The following is a 20575-nucleotide window of genomic DNA, read 5'->3' as shown; positions in this document are numbered from 1 at the left end:
ACTTAGATATTTTTGAATATCTGATTTATGGAATTACAAATGAAAAAAAATTAAGGTATTTTTAAATTTTCAGATTAGAATTGCCCTTAAAGTCGAATAAAATCTTCATTTTCAATCAAAAAAATTTTTTGGCATTTGTTGAAATAATTATTGATTTATCAAATGAAAAAAAATTAAAATTATGAGTTTTACAAATTATTACAATTTTTTTTGTTTTACTTTTTTGTAAATAATTCAAAAATTATAAAAAGTTTTAAAAACATTATTAAGAAGTTTTGAGTTTTCAAAATTTATTAAAATTATTCTTTATTTTGCATTTTTATAAGTAATTTTTAATGGTTAAAAAACAATATTAAAAATTTTATGTTGTAAAAGTTTATTAGCAAATAATTTTATTTAAATTTTTTGAATTTCTGAAATAACTCTACTTTTCTATATAATTTAAAACTTAATAATGTTTATAATACAACAAAAAAAAATTCGAGTTGTAAGAAATCAAAAAAAAATATTTTCATTTAATAATTTACGAAAATGAAAAAAGTTAAAAAAAATTCGAGAAAAAAATTATCTTTTTAATTTTACTTTTTTGCAAATTATTTAAAATTAATAAAAAGTTCTAAAAACATTATTAAAAAATTTAGAACCATAATTACAAATTTTTGCGTTTTAAAAATTTATTAAAATTGTTCTTTATTTTGCATTTTTATAAGTAATTTGTAATGTTTAAAAAACCATATTAAAAATATTTTAAAAGCCAATGTTGTAAAAATTTAATTGGAAATACTTTTATTTATATTTTTTATAGATCGGAAAATAATTTAAAATTTATAAAATGTTTATATTATTAAAAAAAAAATCGAGTTGTAAAAATTAAAAGAATAAATATTTTTTATTAATTTATGAAGTTGAAAAAAAAAAATTAAAAAATTTCGAGCTCTGCAAATCATTGTAAAAATTTATTACAACATTTTTTTTTATCATTACTCTTATTTTCGCATAAAATTTATTAAATTTTTTTTCTACTTAATTTTTTTACAGTAACTTTAAAAACTATTTCATACTATTTCAACTAATTTTCTTTTTATTTTTTTAAATTTATTTTGTTAATATTTAATAATTGTTTTGCAGTGAGTAATTAAATTAAGATATTATTTACTACATATATATATGTATATGTATATACAATTAAATATTCTTATAAGCTCATATATTTCTCTAAATATTACAATATCTTTAGCAAACATTCCCAAAAACACTGAAAAGCTGCTCGCTTAAAAGCGCCACCAATAAATAACCTACTGCCATTTTCAAGTGGGACATTTTTCTGGCTACAAAAACAGCAATTGTGGGAAATTTAATGCTCATCTATGTATATATATGTATATATGTACATAAAAAAGCACACGCCCGGGCCGAAAGCTCGCCACTTTCTGCTTTTCCCAACTGAACGAAACTTATGCTGAGCAGCTAGTGCTTTTGCGCACATATGTATGCTACGAAAATTGTTTGCCGCTCTAATGCACTTCCGCGAATGTATATATGTGTGTGTTGATGTGTTGAACTTGCTTTGCTGGCTGTTATAAAATGCATGACATAACCTTTATACGCGCACAGCTGTTATACGCAATCGAACAAACTTGCATATACATACATACATATTTACAAAAAGTCACATATAGTACAGTTATATATACATACATTTTGCATACATACAGACATATATTACATACATATGTACATACGCTTTGTACGCACCCAGGAAATATTGTACATCAGCGAGTATTGAACGCGAGCGGCAGCGCTGGTTGTTGGTTTTTTTGTGTGAGTGTGTATGTTTGTGTGTGCTTGTGCTTGTGCTTGCGGCAGCAGCCGCATTGGCAGTGGCAAGCACAACAACGGTGGTGGCACTCAGTCGAGTTGTTGTTGCGGCGTTTCGTTGTGTTATTGTTGTTGTGTGCTGGAGCTTCGGCGCATGCCGTCGCAGTGTGGTGACTTTGAGACTTTTTTTGGCCTTTGTTTTTTCGGTTCTTTTTATTAACAAGAAATGCATATACAAACACACACCCACACTCACAAATACACTCATTCATTAGGTCGCGAGCGCATACACACACCCATACAAGCATGCTTATGTATAATTTCGTTGTTGTTGGCGCGAATGCAGGCGAGTTTGGTTAGACATATCCAACTATCTGCTCGTACTTATGCTTCGGTGCTGAAATAAATATTGGGTATTCTTCGCGCAGAGGAGTCTCACGTCATTCTTTCATATTTCTACGCCTGACATACTTACACACACAGAAGCGCACAAACAGACAGACATACATATGTACATACAGCACATCCGTATGTGGCTGTGTACAAACAAACAAATAAACATGCCGAACGAGCAATAACGACAAACGACAACGACAACGGCAGCAACGGCAACGACAAAACGATTCGCCCGCCTGAGTCCGATATTTCGAATGTAGTGATTCAGTACGCTGTGTGGCTGTGCGAAAAAACTATCAAAACATTCCGCCTTCGCTGGTGTTCATTGCACAAATAATAAAGCAACGCCAAAGCATAACGGATAAGGTAGTCCTGTTAACTGAATTGCAATTAAATACAGTGTTTTTAAAGAATTTTGAAAAATAAGTTTCGAAAAATAGATTTCGAAAAAAAAAGTTTTGAAAATTTTCGAAAAAAAATTGAATTTTTTTCGTGAAAATTGTTTGAAAAAATATTTGCTTGTATTTGTAAAGTGCAGTTATAGAACAACAATTGATTTTGTTTGTTGTAAACGCGTGTCGTTCGGTGCAAAAACGTTGAATTAAATTTTTTTCGGCAGCTGCTTGTGTTTAATCACACACACACATATATATATAGAGACAAACGCGCCGCTAGTGCATAGTTATCTGCCATAATCAGCAGATTCCTCAAATTGTCATTGGGACAAATTATCGAAAATTTCTCTTTCACTTCGGGAAAGCCAGCCAGCCATGACATCAGTGCGCAACAATGCAGTCTCCGCGAGCGTCGCCGCTCTGCTGCTGGGATGGGTTATTTTTGGGTGCCTCAATAATTCGGGTATGTACATAAGCATTTGTACCGACCAAAAAAAAAAATATTAAATTTCGCAATTAGTCGCAGCGGGTGGGGGGAGATCAGCTGAAAAGAAATATTTGATGCTTTTCTTATTTTTGAAATGTTTCCACAAACATACATGTCATGAGTGTGTGCGGTTGTGTGGCATGTTTTTGGAAACAAATAGTTTTTGTAGTGAATAGTTGCGGCTGAAAGGCTGTCGTCACCCGACTAATGGCAGAGCAGCGAAAGCTGTGCTAAGGACACACGGCGTGTATACAGTATTTTTTCGGAAAAATATACACATAAATACATGCATATACGTACATACATACATTAATATATGTACATACATATATGTATTATATACATATATGTGTATTATATACATATATGTACATGGATGTGTGTGCATGTATGTGGCGAGCATGTGATTTATGTGTACACATATTAAATTTCAGCGCAGCATTTTAAAAAATTGCTGCAAAAAATTCTTAGTACATACATACTACAATTTAAATTTTTATCATATTTTGTATGAGAGTAAACAGCATACTGCCGATTTTAAAAAAAAAAAATTCTATTGTCACTAGGCTGCAATTAGTGCAACAAAATTGCTATTAAAATTATTAAATATTGCTTTGTAGTTATTTATTTGCATTCTAATATATGCTAATAACCATGTAGAGTGGTTAGTTTTCATGTATTAAATATTTTTGTATACAAAAATATTAAGGTAGTTTTAGTAACAACAAAAGTATATTGTATATAATTCCAAAAATATTAATTTTAGTTGCTGATTTATGTTTACTTTGCCCAAACTGTTTAGAAAAACAAAAAAATATTATTTTATATTTTTTTTAGCTGTTTAGAAAACTAGAAAAAATTTGAATTATTTATTACTATTTTTTTTATTTAATTTAATTATTTTTTTTTTAAGGAAAATCGTATATTTTTTATATTTTTGTTAAAATTCACATTATTTGTTTTTTTTTTAACTTTTATTAAATGTTTAGAAAAATAGAAAAATTCGAATTATTATTATTTTTTTTAATTATTTTTATTATTTTATTTTTAAATACAATCGTATATTTTTTTATATTTTTAGCAAAAGTTCGATTATTATTTTTTTATCATTATTAATGATTTTTTTTCATGAAAAAAATAATTCTCTACATATTTTATTAAACATTCGATCTATTTTTTTTAATATTTATGGAATCTGTAGGTAAAATTCTAACAACCACATAAAAAAACATATAAAAACAACATATAAAAAACTGAAATTTTTTTAAATTTTATTTTAATAAAAAAATATACAATATAAGTTTTCATGTTACTATTTTTTAATTATTATGATATTTTTAGAAAATAAAAATAATCGATTATCGATATTTTTTTTTAAAGAAGAAAAATTAAAAAATATAAAGTGTATTTAAATTAGAAAAAAAATTAAAAATTCATCATCATTTTGTTATTTATTATAACACTTATAAAAATAAAAAAAATGATTTTTTTATGAATTATTATATTTTTCTTTAAATGAAAAAAAGTAATTTTCCTTAAGTGATAAAAAAATATAAAAAACTTAAATTTTTTTAAATTTCAATTTAATAAAAAAACATACAATATACATAAGTATTCATTTTACTAATTTTTAATTATTATGACATTTGTATAAAACTAAAAAAAAATCGATTATCAATATTTTTTTAAAGGAAGAAAAATTAAAAATTATAAATAAAATGCAATTTATATTGAATGTTTAGAAGAATAGGAAACCATTAAATTTTTTAAATTTACTATTCATATTCTTTTTTTTATATATTGTAAAATTTTTATAAAACTAAAAAAAAAATCGATTATCTATAAATTTATTAAATGTAAAATAATAAAATGAAAAATAAAATGTAATTTTTATTAAATGGTAAGAAAATAGTAAAAAATTATTTTTTTAAATTTTATTCAAATAAAAAACTTATTTATTAAAAGAAAGTATTTTTATATAACATTTTCTTAAAAAAACCTTTAAAATATATTTTTCTTTAAATTAAACTATATTTTATTTTAATTATTAAAAATCAAAACATTATTGTAACAAAGACATAAGTATCTGTACTAATTTAACTTAATTTAAAAAAATCATAAAATATGAAAATATCAAAAATAATAAAAAATATTATAAATAATAATTTCAACTAATACATATAACAAAAAAGCTGATTTCCTTTACGGAATAATCTTATCAATCGCAACGAAACGCTATGAAACATTAAAAAATATATAAAATATATAAATGAGAAAATATAAAAAAACACTTGAATTGATACTACATTTTTAATTACTATTAGTCTCTAGAAAATATAATAAATTAATTAGTGCAAATAAAAAAATCTAATAAAAAAAATCTAAAAAAATATCAATATAATCAAAAAAAAAATTAAATTAAAAAAAAATCTAAAAAATAATAATATAATAAAAAAAAAAAATAAATTAAATTAAAAAAAAATATATATACATATATAATATAGTATATTTATATGTTTTTAAAATTATAACTAAAATTAAAGAAAAAAAATATTTGAATAACAATTTTTGTTCATTATTGCTTTTCGTGAATACATTTTTAATAGTATTAAATTAAATGTGTTACATTTTTCTCCCAATTTCCTTAAAGGCAATGTTACATGACTAAAATAATGTTGCTAAACGCCTGAATGTATGCAATGCTTTATTTATTTTTATAATATTTTTGTTATTGTAAATAATTTGGCAAGGTTAGAAGCACATTTAGACTTGTTGAAGTGCTAAACACGATAAACGATAAGAAAATCAGGTCAATTGACTGTAGAAACAGAATTATTTGAATAATTTATTTTGGAGAGTTTAGCTCCATTCGGTCTCTCTCTCTTTCTCTATACCTCTATATACATATGTTGAAAACTACATGTTTTAGTAGATTTATACAGATAAAAAGTAAGAATTTAAATTCATGTTGCAGCACGTTTTAGATAGCCCCAATACAGCTATGTAACATGTGTATGTATGTGTATACATGTGTTCCGCTTAATTTATGCATGCATATGGAACATGTGCACGCTGACTCCCGCTCTGTGCGCTGGCATTCACATGTATAAAATAAAAATATGGTATATTTATACCATTAACAGCAAATACATTTTTTTCCTACGAAGCTGCTTATTTGTCGAACGCGCCGATATTGGATCACTATAGCATAGAGGTGCCATATAAAATGAGCGCTCAAAATCAAGTTCTTGTAAGAAGAACTTTTTTACTTGTAAAGATATCTTCACCAAATTTGGCACAGATTATTTCCTAAGGCAATGCTACAATCTCCGTAGAAATGTTTTAAATCGAACCACTATGGCAGATAGCTGTCATATAAACGGTTCGTTCAAAATCCAGTTTTTGTATGGAAAACTTATTTATTTGACAAGATATCGTCACGAATTTTGGCATAGACTATTGTCCAAGGCAAAGCTACAATATACGAAGAAATTATTCAGATCGGAGCAGTATAGCATATGGCTACCATACAAACTTAACGTTCAAAATCCAAACCTTATATAGAAAACTTTTTTATTTGAAGAGCTATCTTCACCAAATTTGGCATAGAGTATTGTCCAAGGCAAAGCTACAATATACGAAGAAATTATTCAGATCGGAACACTATAGCATATGGCTACCATACAAACTGACCATTCAAAACCAAGTCCTTGTATGGAAAACTTTCTTATTTGACAAGATATCATCACGAAATTTGGCATGGATTATTGTCTTAGACAAAGCTACAATCTCCGAACAAATTATTCAGATCGGATTTCCATAGCATATAGCCGTCATACCAACTTAACGTTTAAAATCCAGTCCTTATATAGAAAACTTTTTTATATGAAGAGCTATCTTCACCAAATTTGGCATAGACTATTGTCCAAGGCAACGCTACAAAACACGGAACATATTGTACGGATCAGTCCACTATGGCGGATAGCTGCCATACAAACTGAGCGCTCAAAATCAAGATACAAATATTTTAAACGCTTTTATGCACCTGTGTAGGGTATTAAAGCTTCGCGTAACGTTGTTTTGTTTTAAAAAATTTGATATTCAAAAAAAATTTACAGTTAGTATAAGTGTTTGTGTATGTAAAAGCATGATTATCTGTTTCCACTGATATGCTCGTGTGTGTGCCTGTGTGTGTGCGTGTGTTGATTTCCGCCCCTCGGTTTGACCGTTTTTGCCATTGCGATTACTGTATTTCTATTTTTGTGTCTATTTCTGTTGCTATTTCCATTTTCATTTCCATTACTTTGGTACATGCCATTTTTGTCGCTTTTTATGTTATGTGAAAACATGTGTACATATACATATATACATATTATTTTATGTATTTTCATCGATTAGGAATTTATGACTGCATAAATATGCAAGTCTGCATGTAACAACAAAGCTAAGCGCTTAGATCCAAGCTCCGAGTATCTGTGTGTTCATATGTCATACTATGCATGTATGTGTGTGTTAGTTGGTTTGAGTATGCGCGCTATTAAACTAGTGTATTAAATTCTTATCACAAAGTACAAAATTGTTTCGCAGCATGCGAGCTTTTCAAAAGCTGCTGCTGTTGCTGCGGCCATAATGTAAATATGTATGTGTGTGTATATAAAATATACATATATAAGTGGTTTTACTGTTGCAAAAAGCTAAGTAAATAGCTGTGTTGGCACACTCATACATATGCAAATGATTTTTTATATATTTGCCCAGCGTTTTTTTGAACCATCTACGAGTGCATGCCGCCACACACAAGCAAATATTTATTTGCATGTAGCATGTATATACACATGTATGCTTGTAAGTTTCGCATTTTTCTCATAAATCCTGCGGCTCACACCGCAGCTACGCTCCAAATTCGCAACATTGCAATATTTGTGCAAGCGAGATTAAAGTTCTGCGAACTGAAATGTAAATAGGGGAATTAAATGTCTCCATCTGTTGTTTATCTGCATTTGACATTCGTCATAATTTAACGCGAATATTTGCTGAAGTGTCACATTCTTATATTTGGCACTTTTTACTTAACATTTGTTGTTAATATGCAAGGCAGCACCGACTGAATGCCGAAATAATGACTCATTTACGCGGAAAATTGCTGGCCATGAATGGCTGGAATGGATGTGTGCTGTTATTTATGTATGTACATATGTATGTACATATATGTGCTCTTATGTATCTCTGTACTTACATGAATATGTGCATGTAAGAATTTTTACACGCGTCCTTAGCTGCACACTTAATGAAACGTTTGCTGGTTAGGTTAGGTTTGATATCGAAAGGATTTTGGTTTTGGCTTTATATTTTTTATACCCTGAACAAGATCCCTTATTTTTTGAGATATCGCAATGAAATTTTGCACAAATGCTTTTCTTTCCATAAGCCTGCTCATTTGTTGGAATAACCGATATCGGGCCACTTTAGCCTATAGCTGTCATACAAAGTGATCGTTCAAACTCAAGTCTTCGTATGGAAAACTTTTTTATTTGCAAAGATGTCCTCACGAAATTTGGCAAAGATTATTATCCAAGGCAGCTCTGTAACTTCTAGAAAAATGGTTCAGATCGGGTCACTATATCATATAGCTGCCATACAAACTGGCCAATCAAAATCAAGTCCTCGTATGGAAAACTTTTTTCTTTGACAAGATATGTTCACGAAATTTGGTGTATATTATTGTCTAAGACAGCTCTATAACCTCTAAACAAAATGTTCAGATAGGACCACTATAGCATATAGCTGCTATACAAACTGGCCAATCAAAATCAAGTCCTCGTATGGAAAACTTTTTTATTTGTTTGGATATCTTTACAAAATTTGGCAAAGATTATCGCCTAAATCAGTGCTCCAATATCCGAGCATATTGTTCAGATCGGTCCACTATAGCATATAGCTGCCATACAAATTGATCATTCAAACACAAGTCCTTGTATGGAAAAGTTTTTTATTTGATAAAATATCTTCACGAATTTTGGTGTGTATTATTGTCTAAGGCAGCTCTATAACCTCTAAACAAATAGTTCAGATCGGTGCACTATAGCGTATGGCTGCCATAAAACTGATCTACCAAAATCATTTTTGTATGGAATACTTTTTTACTTGATAATATATCTTTCAGGTAGTTTAGCATAGATTATTGGGTAAGGATAACCTTTGTAACCTCTGGAAAAATTGTTCAGATCGAACCACTATAGCATATATAGTATGTAGCTGTCATACAAACGGAAGGATCAAAATCGAGATAAAAGATCTTTTTATGATTTTTGTTTTTTTTTGCTATAAGAAATGTGCCTGCGAATATAATTATTTTTTTTTTTTGAATTTATATTCTTATTATTATTTTTGTTTATATTCTTCAAAGTATTTTATTTTTATTTTTTAATTTATATTCTTCAAATTATTTTACTTGTTTTTTAAGTTATTTTCTTCAAATTAGTTTTTAATATTTTTTTTGGCTATAAGAAATGTACCTGCGAATATAATTATTTTTTTTTTTGAATTTATATTCTTATTATTTTTATTTTTATTCTTCAAAGTATTTTATTTTTATTTTTTTAATTTATTTTCTTCAAATTATTTTTTAGTTTTTTTACATTTTTATTTATTGTGTTTATATTCTTAAAATTATTTTTATTTGTTTTATTTATATTCTTCAAATTATTTTATTTTTTATTTTTTAATTTATTTTCTTCAAATTATTTTTAAGTTTTTTTACATTTTTATTTATTTTATTTTATTTTTTACATTTTAATTTATTATTTTTATGTATGTATATTATTAAAATTATTTTAATTTTATATATTTTTTTAAATTATTTATTCTAATATTATTTCTATTTTTAAATTTCATTTTATTTTTATTTTATTTTTATTTTTTTATTTTTTTTTAAAACTTTTTAATTTTATTTTATTTTTTTTTTTTAATTTAGCTTAATTTATTTTTTTTACATTTTCATTCCATAAAATTTTTATTTTCAAACTATCAATGGCAATAGGTAGCAGCCGCAAGCCACCCAACATTAAATTAACAATCGGCACACAAGCGTTCCCAACATAAATTCTCGCATATCGCACATCTGTTTTTTAAGTTCACATACATACATACAAACAAACATATACGCAATTGTAAGTGCACACCCAAGTTTGTGGCGGCCACAGTAGCATGCCGCATGCCAATGAGCGGGTTCGCTACCGCCACTCGAAGTCATCGAATACGCTATAATCCACCACTAAGCTATGCCGATGTTTAATTGCTTCATTATAATTATTTGCTGTGCATGAGTGTTCCGCTGGGTGCGTGTGTGTGTGTCAGCGCTTCTTTTTTTCTTTAATTTCTACGCGATCTAAAAGTGTTATACACATGTGCACAAGGGTACTTAAACACTTCCATACTTCCATACTTGCCTACTTACATGAAGTGCGTACACACACACAGCCATGCATACATGTGTAGCATGCAAGTGTGTTGTGCTTATTTACATGGCCTCTATATGGACGTTGGCTAAATGTATTTACGCATGCTCAACGTGACATTTGAACGTTTTATTGTTATTGTTTTTGTTATTATTATTTTTATACTTTAATTGAGGAATTCAGAAATTTTTGTACAACAAAAAACTGCCTTATTGTTATTGCTACTGTTGTTAGAATTAACTGTTGTTTTGTCCATGACTTTTCTGCGTTTGTTGCGGCTTTTTTTCAACAATTTCTATACATATTAACCCTTATTGGCTAATACATAATATGTACATATGTACTTTGTTGCATGTACTTATATAGTTTTGTATGGCCATATAAGGCTAGAGTTACATGTAGGTACACATGCTCTCACGTACTTAAATTCTTCATTAAATTACTCATTGTCCCATTATTGGCTGAAAATTTTAATTGACCTTCCATTTGTGTATTATCTCGCACATTTTTATTGCTATTTTATTCGTAGCCTTTCGCGCATTCGGCGCATTCAATGAGCATATGAAATTATATGCGTTTATTATTTTCTAATTTTTTTGGTTTTATGATATCCGGCGGAGAAAGCAAATTTGACTTGAGTAACTGTGACCGTGGAAATTGTTAAGTTAGAAAAACCGTTAGCTTGTGCACATAAAAATTGGTAAAAAATAAAAGTAAAATTCTAGACGAAATATGGGCAAAGTGAACGTGTGAAGTGTGTGATTTTTGAATTTTTTAAAATCTTTTTTATTTTTTACAAAATTGTGTTAAACATATTTTTTAGTATGGGTATCCAATAAAAAATATATGTTCTTCAAATATGCCGCTTTCAAAAAGATTCCATTACTAAAATATTTATGGAAATTGAAAACTTTTCCTATTTCAATTTCCATTTTCCAAAATTTTATTAAAACTAAAATTTTAATTTTTATCAAATAGATTTTCATGCTTGTTTTCTATTTTTATTAAAATATTTTAATGATTTGTGGAAAAAATGTAAGTATTTTATTTTTTTCGAAATTTTTTAATGAATTTTGCAAATTTTTTTTTAGGGCATCCAATAAGTGTTCGATGTTTATTAAACTATTTTCATGATTTTTGGAAAAAAATTACATCTTTTTTTTGTTAAGTAAGAGTTTATTTTCTAAATTTTTGCAAATTTTTTTGAATGTTTTATTTATAAATTTTTTTACTGTTTTTTTTTATAAATTTTTTTAATGTTTTTCCATTGTTTTTTTTTATAAATTTTTTTTTAAGAAAAAAGCTAAATATTTTTTTTTTAGATTTTTTTTTTTGTAATTATTATTGTTTTTTTTGTAATTATTATTTTTTTTTAGATTTTGCTAAATTTTTGTCAACAATTTTTAGGATTTTTTTAAGAATACTGTACGATTTAATTTTTTTTGTATTAGGGTGTCCAATAAAAAATATATATGTATATTTGTTGCAGTAGAGCACTGTCTTAAAAATGTCATTGTTAAAATATTCATAAAATGGCAATTGAAACATTTTGCTTTTTTGTTTACGGTTTTCCAAAAACGCTCTAAAAAAATTTTTTTTCCCAATATTTTCTTTTTATTTTAAGGAAAAAGCTTTGTTCTTAAGCATGTTTTAGAATTAAAAAATTTTTTTTTATAATTTTGTTCAACAATTTTGAGGATTTTTTCAAGAATCTTTTTTGTAAAAAATGCATATTAATTGTTTATAATAATACCCAAGGATTATATACATATATATAATATGTAATCATTTTAATTTTTTTTATTACTTTCGCTATTCTACATAAGAAAGTCATTGCTAAAATATTCATAAAAAATAGCAATTGGATGATTTTAATTTTTTTGCTTATCAGTTTAAAAAACAAAAGTTTCTTTTTTTTAATTCTTGTTTTCAAGATTTTGGTTTTTCAAGAATTTGTTTGAAGTTTTTTCTTTGTTTTAATTCTTTCCAATTTTTTTCGATTTTTTTATTTTTATTATTTTTTTAATCCGTTTTTTATTTTTTTTAGATTTTTTTAGTTTTTTTAATTTTTTTTTTAGGTTTAGTTTTTATTTTTTTCTATTTTATTGTAAAAAACCTTATAATATAAATTCGAATTCATTTTGCTTACGCTATTATTAATAATGACTCGATATTCTTCGAAAATGTACTTTTTAAAGGTGAATCATGTCTTAACGCTCCAGATAAGCTTTTAAGTAGAAATGTATGTATCGGCAGCCTTAAAATATTAATTTTGAAATTTATGTTTTAAATTGCTTATGATTTTTTTTAGTATTTGCAAAGTGACCTAAAAAAGGTACAGCTATTTACAAAAAAAATACAAAATAAATTCACAATTACTTCAATATGTTTTGGAGAGATTTTCTTACAGGCGTCTGAAAACTTATTTTTTAGAGTACTAAACAAAAAAAATTTCAAATTTTTTTTGACCCACCCTAATTCATTTATGTAGATATATTTATTTACATACATTTTTTAGTAAAAGCTTTATTCATGCATAAATAAATAAATATTTGAAAAAAAAAATAATTTTTAATACCTGCTTTGCTACGCAAAACTCGAGTTATTTATATCTTTCATTGGTGACTGAAAAAATTTTTGTGTTTCCTCTTACCGCGCCTTAGCTAAAAAAATCTATTATTTTTACCCATTTATAATAACCTGTTTTTCATGCTTCCAAACTTTTACTGACCTGCCCCCACTTGTACTCTTTTCTTCCACAGTACTGGCAGATGTCGCGCAGAAATCAGATGAAAAATCCACAGACAGCACAGATCCAGATGACTTTTACGACGAGTCAAGCCCTGAGAATATAAAGGCGCCATCCAAATCGCCACAACCAACAATAACTCCGTATTTTGAGGAGGCAAAGAAAACTGTTTATGCCAAAAAGAACGCCACAGTGACTTTAACTTGTCCAGTGAAGGATTATGACGGTAAGTAATTAATGAATCGATAAAAAAACAAGGAAGTAAAGACAGCATAACAATAAGAAGTTGGCACGCAAACACAAAGGAGGGCGATTTGATAAGTCATTGAGGGCATAGACAATACAAATGCAATAGTGACCGCTACTAGCTATTAATAGACCAATTACAAATTTTATATTATCAACGTCAAAAGAACATTCCAGCTCAGAAAATTTTATAAAATCGAAAAATATTAGTTTCAAATGCGTACGAAGCATACTTTACCAAGGCGTCCGTTATGAGTACTACAATTGCACTGTTTTAAATTTTTAAGCGTTTTGTGCGAAAACAGCAAAGTCTAATGGTTTCCAGTCTTATGAAAGAGAATGTCAATTCATAAAATGATAACGAAATCTCTTAAATTCTGCCAACTGATCAAACTTGAATCGGATTGGCAAACAAAACTGCACTTTTTAAATTTTTTTTATCGATTCGGTTTACGTGCAATTTAAATGTACCAGTCCGAGTCAAATTTGATCACATGGTAAGATTTCTGATCAAATATGAACCGGATTGACAAACAAAACTGCACTTTTTTTATGGATACGGCTACGCGCAGTTTAAATACACCAGTCCGAGTCAAATTTGATCACATGATAAGACTTCAGAAAGTTTCTTATTTTTTTTATGAGCTGATTTTGTGTTTCGAAAGAAAACTGAAAGTTCCTGAGACGATTGGGGCTGAACCGAGAACATTTCGAACACAGCCGAGCTTCTATCATACCATACGAAACCGGACCCCATCAAAAAAATAGATAGTTAAGCATACATATATCTTAACTGTAAAATGGGTGAAAAACTGTAAATGAGCGGGTACTCGAGATCTTTATCGAATAGTTGTTCGAGTAGAAAAAATACTACTCACTTCAGACATAATACCATTCACAAATACAAAAGGTTCCTCACAAAAATTAATTTCGATCGCTCAGTTTGTATGTTAGCTATATGCTATAGTGATCCGATCTGAACAATTTCTTCAGAGATTCAAGTATTATCTCAGATAATAACCTATGCCGAATTTCGTGTTGATATCTCGTCAAATGAAAAAGCTCTCCATACAAGTACTTAATTCCGATCGCTCAGTTTGTATGTTAGCTACATGCTATAGTGATCCGATCTAAACAATTTCTTCGGAGATTGTAATATTGTCTTAGGTAACAATGCATGCGGAATGTCGTGATGATATCTCGTCAAATGAAAAAGCTCTCCATTCAAGTACTTAATTCCGATCGCTCAGTTTGTATGTTAGCTATATGCTATAGTGATCCGATCTGAACAATTTCTTCGGAGATTGTAATATTGTCTTAGGTAATAATGCATACTGAATTTCGTGATGATATGTCGTCAAATGAAAAAGCTTTCCATACAAGCTCTTGAATCCATTCGTTCAGTTTGTGTGAAATCAATATGCTATAGTGATCCGATCTGAACAATTTCTTCGGAGAATGCATTACTGTCTCAGATAGTGATCTATAGCAAATTTCGAGATGATATCTCGTCAAATGAAAAAGCTTTCCATATAAGTACTTGGTACGTTTCCTTTAGTTTGTATGGCAGCTATATGTTATAGGGGTCCGATATCAGCGATTTCACTAAATGAACAGCCTTTTAGTAAGAAAATTAAATTTCAGATCGACATCTCAAAAACTGAGGAGCTAGTTCGGGTATATATAAAGAGGCATGGCTAAATCGAATATATAGAAATCTTGTATATATTTTATAGGGTCTCCATATTTTATATGGATATAAAAAATAAATTTTGTATCAGGGTATAAAAATTTAAACCTTCAAAAAAAATATCACTGCCTTATCAAACGTGCCTCGTATAAATTTGGGTTTGCCGGCGCTCAGCTTATTTTGCTTGCTCGAGCATGATTCATTGATATAAAAAATCGTAGCGCTTTCCTTACTAATCAAACATGCATACATACATCCATACATATCTGTGTATTCATACTTATAGATATAAGCATATTGGTATATACATACATATGTATATACTATATACATATACATACTTATGTATAGTTAGGCACATGTGCACTCGATAGCATATACATATACATTAATCTTCATACATACATATATTTCTCTATTTTGCATGAAAACAAGATATGTAAATTAATTTCGAAATAAACGCACATACATACCTACATACATACACACACACACATGTACATGCATATGCACGTCCTCCATTCGCTTATGGCAATTCACACCTACTTTTCTGGCACACACCTTTTCCTCGGATTGATCTATGCGTAATATAATTTCCTTTCAACACCAACCCCTGCTGCACCTACTTACCCACTTTCACACATACACAAAACTGCATGCGTGTGTGTGTTTCCCAACCAACCCAGCTTTTCATCGACATTCAAACCAATTTGCATTAAAATATTTTAGCATTAATTAGTATTCCTATACAAATATTACAACTAAACATATATACATACATACATACATATGTATGGACATACACATGTACATGCACGTACTTGCCCTTATTTCCTTTGATGCGCTCAAACTGATTTTTATTGTGATTTCTCTTCTCTCTACGCCACCCTCACCGTGTCTCTACACACTCCGCCGCTCTTCATGCTGTTCATACTCTCCGCTCTGAACTCTGCTTCACTTTGCCAACAGAATCGCATCACCTAATTGTCTGGTTTAAGAACAACAACACCATCACCACCGGGCAGGAAATCGTCGCCGACGCAACACTCTATCATCTGGACAAGGACATGAATTTGGTTGTGAATCACGTGTCGGAGAAGACCGCTGGCGACTACTCGTGCACCGTTATGCCGCATAAAGCCAAAATGGACATACATTTGATAATCGGCGAGGAGCCTGTGGCCGATAATAAACAGATAATGGTGAGCGCAAGCGCTCTACTCCTGCTCTCCACATTGCTGGCGCGAGAATTGAGCTTTGGCATTTTACGTTTAGATACATTCTTTTAGGCATGCAGTTCGTAAGCGCAGCTTCTTACATATTTACATATTTAGCGAATGTGTGAGAAATGCAAAGAAAATGCAAACAAAAAAAGATATTATTGTAATTGTACCATAGCTGAGAATAATTGTTTTTGTATTTATTTTATTTTTTTTTGTAATTTTTGTCTGCATCCACTAAATACCACAACTTGCATACTTTATAGCAGAAGACTTAAACCCACAGGCAGTTAGTACATAAATATAGAGTACCCGTTTATGGTACCAAATACCAAATAGGCAGGCAATTATATAATGTAGTGCATTTGATAGTATAGAAAACAGTATAATAGCGATGAACACCATAGTACTTTAAACGAATATGTGTATGTAGGTATGTATGTGCAGTGAATTGGCTTGCAAGAGCTTTTTAACGCTGGAAAAACTGTAAATTTGTTGTGAAGCAATGATATTTAGCATATTTCAAGTTTAAATTGCGCATAAATGGATTTTCATCGAAACGACGTATGCACATTTTTGGTATTCGTCGAAAGGATGAACTAATATTTTTCGAGAATACTGAAGTAAAATAATGATTATGAAGAAAAAATGTTTTATTTTTATAAAAGAAAATCTCATACAGTATCAGAAAAGTCTAATTTTAGTCTTCATCGAAAGGACGAACACGTATTTCTACAAATATGTTTATTTTTTTTAATAATTCACAAGGAAAAAAATTTCGTTCCTATGAAAAAGTATAATTTTGGTTTTCCTCGAAAGGTCGTATTCGCTTTTTTACTTTTCGTGGAAAGGATGAACCCATATTTTTTCGGGAATGATAATTTTTGTAATGATTATAAGGAAATAATTTATTTTTGTTAAATCTCATACAAAATCAGAAAAATCTATTTATAATTTTCATCGAAAGGACGAACTCGTATTTCTACAAATATGCTTATTTTTTTTGATAATGCACAAGCAAAAATGTTTTTTTTTTTTTTTAAATTTCGTTGTATAATTTTGATTTTCATCGAAAGGACGTATGTAAATTTTTACTTTTCGTCGAAAGGACGCACCCCTTTTTTTGCGAAATTTTTGTAATGATTACGAAAAAAATGTCTCTTTTTTTATTAAAAAAACATTGTCCCACAGTATCAGAACAGTCTAATTCTAGTTTTCATCAAAAATACGAACTTATATTTCTACAAATATGCTTATTTTTGTAAAAATTAACAAGGAAACATGTTTTTTTATGGAGAAAAATTCCATTCCCTATTGAAGAATTATAATTTTGGTTTTCATCGAAAGGAAGTATGCGTATTTTTAGTTTTTGTCGAAAGGACGAGCTCATATTTTCTCGATATATTTTCGAGAATGCAAATTTTTTAATGATTATGAAGAAAAAAGATATTCTTAATGAAAAAAATGCCGTTAGACCAGCGTAGATAATTTTAGCAAACAAAAATTAAAGGAAATTTTAGACCGAGTTGAATATTTTAAGTTACTGTTAACAACATACAAGTAGCACTCGTATGTCAGATAGAGATTTATATCTACACAAATACTATAGTGTCGAATCGATGAAAACTCATTTCTTTTTTTAAGTGCGTATTCTCGAATTGTAAAAAGTAATTAAAGACGATTTGCAACAGTTAAAAAAAATAGCATGTATTTATTATACATATACATACATATGTATATGTACATTATATAGATATTTCTAATTATAGAACACAGAAATAAGTTTGATAAATTATTTGACTAGTGTAACTAGTACTTTTTTCAAATAAAAACGTTTAACAAAACAAAATTATTATACAGTTAATTTTATATGATTTACAAAATTATTTTACAAGTAAAATGACAATGCGTTTGAATATATTTTTCACAAAACAAAAATTTTTTTTCTGCGTTTCAGTGAAGAATATTTAATTTAGGGATATTTTATAATGCAGGGGGAATTTTTTAGAACATTCCTTTTTTGTAGCAAAAACATTTTTCTGAGTTTCAGTGAGGAGTTTTCAATTTGGGGATATTTTTTAATGTAGGGCAATTTTTTTTTAACAAACCAAAGATTTTCATGCACTTTATGTGCTATATACTATCAATTTCGAAACAAAATCTCGATTTTCTGCGAAAATTTTTAGTTTACGTCATTTGATTTAAATATTTTTTTAAGAAAAAAAAAACATGTTTCTGAGTTTCAGTGAAGAATTTTAATTTAGGGAAATTTTTTAATGTAGGGGGAATTTTCATTCTTTTTTTTTGTAGTAAAAACATTTTTCTGAGTGCAGTGAAAAATTTTTAATTTAGGGGAATTTTTTAAGCTTGGGGTAATTTTTTAATGTAGGCGGAATTTTTCGAACATTCTTTTTTTTTGCAACCAAAACATTTTTCTGAGTTTCTGTGAGGAATTTTTAATTTAGGGATATTTTTTAATATAAGGGGATATTTTTTAGAAAATTTTTTGTTTCGTAGCAAAAATCTTCTTCTGAGTTTCAGTAAGACATTTTTAACTTAGGGAAATTTTTTAATGTAATTTCCCTCACATTATTACTAGAAAATTTTTAAACAAGCAAAACATTTTCATTTTGTATTCGTCTATTGGATGAATACTATTTTTTACAGTAATTTTGGCTACAAATATATATATTCGATCACTACAAGTGTTTTAACCATCAATTTAGAAACAAAAAAATCGATTTTCCGCCAAAATTTTGTGTACGTCCATTCGAAGTATTTTTTCTACACTGCGAAAATATGTCGCATTTAATTTTCTTACTTCCACTGTGAATATCCTTTGTTAAAAGGTATATTTTTTTCCACCAGACGTGTTCGTCTATTGGATGAATACTTTTTTTTATATTTTCCGCTACAAATCGTCTTTTCTTACACTGAACTCACGCACTTATACAAATTTAGTTATACAGCAAACACATTTTTATGCAAACATATGCAAATTGACTTCAAAAGCAAAAGCTTCTTCAAATCTAAAGTATTAAGAGAAAAATATGTATGAATACACGAGTCAGCCATAGGTACGTAAAGTAGTTTTTGTTCTAAACTTTAGCTGTTGATTTAGTACTTTATAATTGCATACATACATGTTTGGATATATATATATACACACACATATTTATTTACATACAAATATATATAGTATAATATGTACTCGTTGTAAGGACTTTGTATTGTCGAAAGGAACTTGGAAACCTAAACAGCAGTTATAATAGAAATGCTTAAGAAAATCTAAATGAAAATGTAAAGTGAAGCTAAAGAATTGCTGAGAGGCAAGCATTAGTTGAAGCAAATGTAAGATAAAAACATATAGATATGTGTATGTAAGTAGAAGAGGAAGCAGTGAAACCGAAAAGTGCCATTATTTTACACAGAGTTAGCGAGACGCAGAAAGTAGTATGAAGATAGCGAGTAGTTGACGAAAATTTTTGTGAACGCTTTCGAGAAGAAAAACAAGTATTTTTGAGAAAAAATTGACGTCAGAAATTATTAGCAAAAAATAGTTAAAAAATTTATTTTAGCGGGGGAAAAGTCAAGAATTTTACAGTAAAGAAAATGTCATTGAAAATTTTTAGTAAAAAATTAAAAAATTTATATTGGCGAACATTAAAAAAAAAATCAGGAATTTTACAAAAAAAATTTTATTGAAAAATTATTAGCAAAAAAAAATTTAACACATTTTTAAAAAGAAAATCAAGTATTTTAGAGGAACAAATTTTCAATGAAAAATTATCAGCAAAAAATTTAAAAAGACTTTTGAAAAAAAAAGTCAAAAATTTTACAAAAAAAATTCAGTAAAAAATTATTAACAATAAAATAAATTAAAAATATTTTTTTTGTGAATTAAGTATTTTACAAAAAAAATTTCATTAAAAAAATATTAGAAAAAAATTTAAAAATTAATATCAGCGAACGCTTATAAAAAATCAGGTATTTTTCAGAAAAATAAATTAATTATTTGCAAAAAAAATTTAAAACGCTTTTAAAAAGAAAATGAAGTATGTTACTGAAAAAAATTTCGTTGCAAAATTATTACCAAAAAAATAAGTTAAAAATTTTA

General features: G+C 28.1%; 1 protein-coding gene across 1 annotated transcript; it reads left to right on the top strand.

The window, feature by feature from the left end:
* The first annotated feature begins 2365 nt into the window (after positions 1-2365).
* LOC120772538 lies at positions 2366-17380 on the top strand. The gene is made up of 3 exons (XM_040101219.1): positions 2366-3072; positions 13316-13528; positions 16208-17380. The coding sequence occupies exons 1-3, from the start codon at positions 2985-2987 to the stop codon at positions 16525-16527; spliced, it is 621 nt and encodes a 206-aa protein (XP_039957153.1). The 5' UTR covers positions 2366-2984; the 3' UTR covers positions 16528-17380.
* Positions 17381-20575: the final 3195 nt, after the last annotated feature.

Source organism: Bactrocera tryoni, chromosome 3 (genome assembly GCF_016617805.1).
Source record: "Bactrocera tryoni isolate S06 chromosome 3, CSIRO_BtryS06_freeze2, whole genome shotgun sequence".
NCBI classification, from domain to species: domain Eukaryota; kingdom Metazoa; phylum Arthropoda; class Insecta; order Diptera; family Tephritidae; genus Bactrocera; species Bactrocera tryoni.
The sequence above is the reverse complement of the archived record's forward strand: the minus strand, read 5'-3'. Positions and strand labels throughout refer to the sequence as shown.

What these genes read in the sequence shown, in the direction of transcription:
- LOC120772538 (XM_040101219.1), top strand. Translation starts at nt 2,985, where the DNA reads ATGACATCAGTGCGCAACAATGCAGTCTCCGCGAGCGTCGCCGCTCTG. An exon ending in TGGGTGCCTCAATAATTCGG is followed by an intron (nt 3,073 to 13,315) that starts GTATGTACATAA and finishes TTTCTTCCACAG; the next exon opens with TACTGGCAGATGTCGCGCAG. An exon ending in TCCAGTGAAGGATTATGACG is followed by an intron (nt 13,529 to 16,207) that starts GTAAGTAATTAA and finishes CTTTGCCAACAG; the next exon opens with AATCGCATCACCTAATTGTC.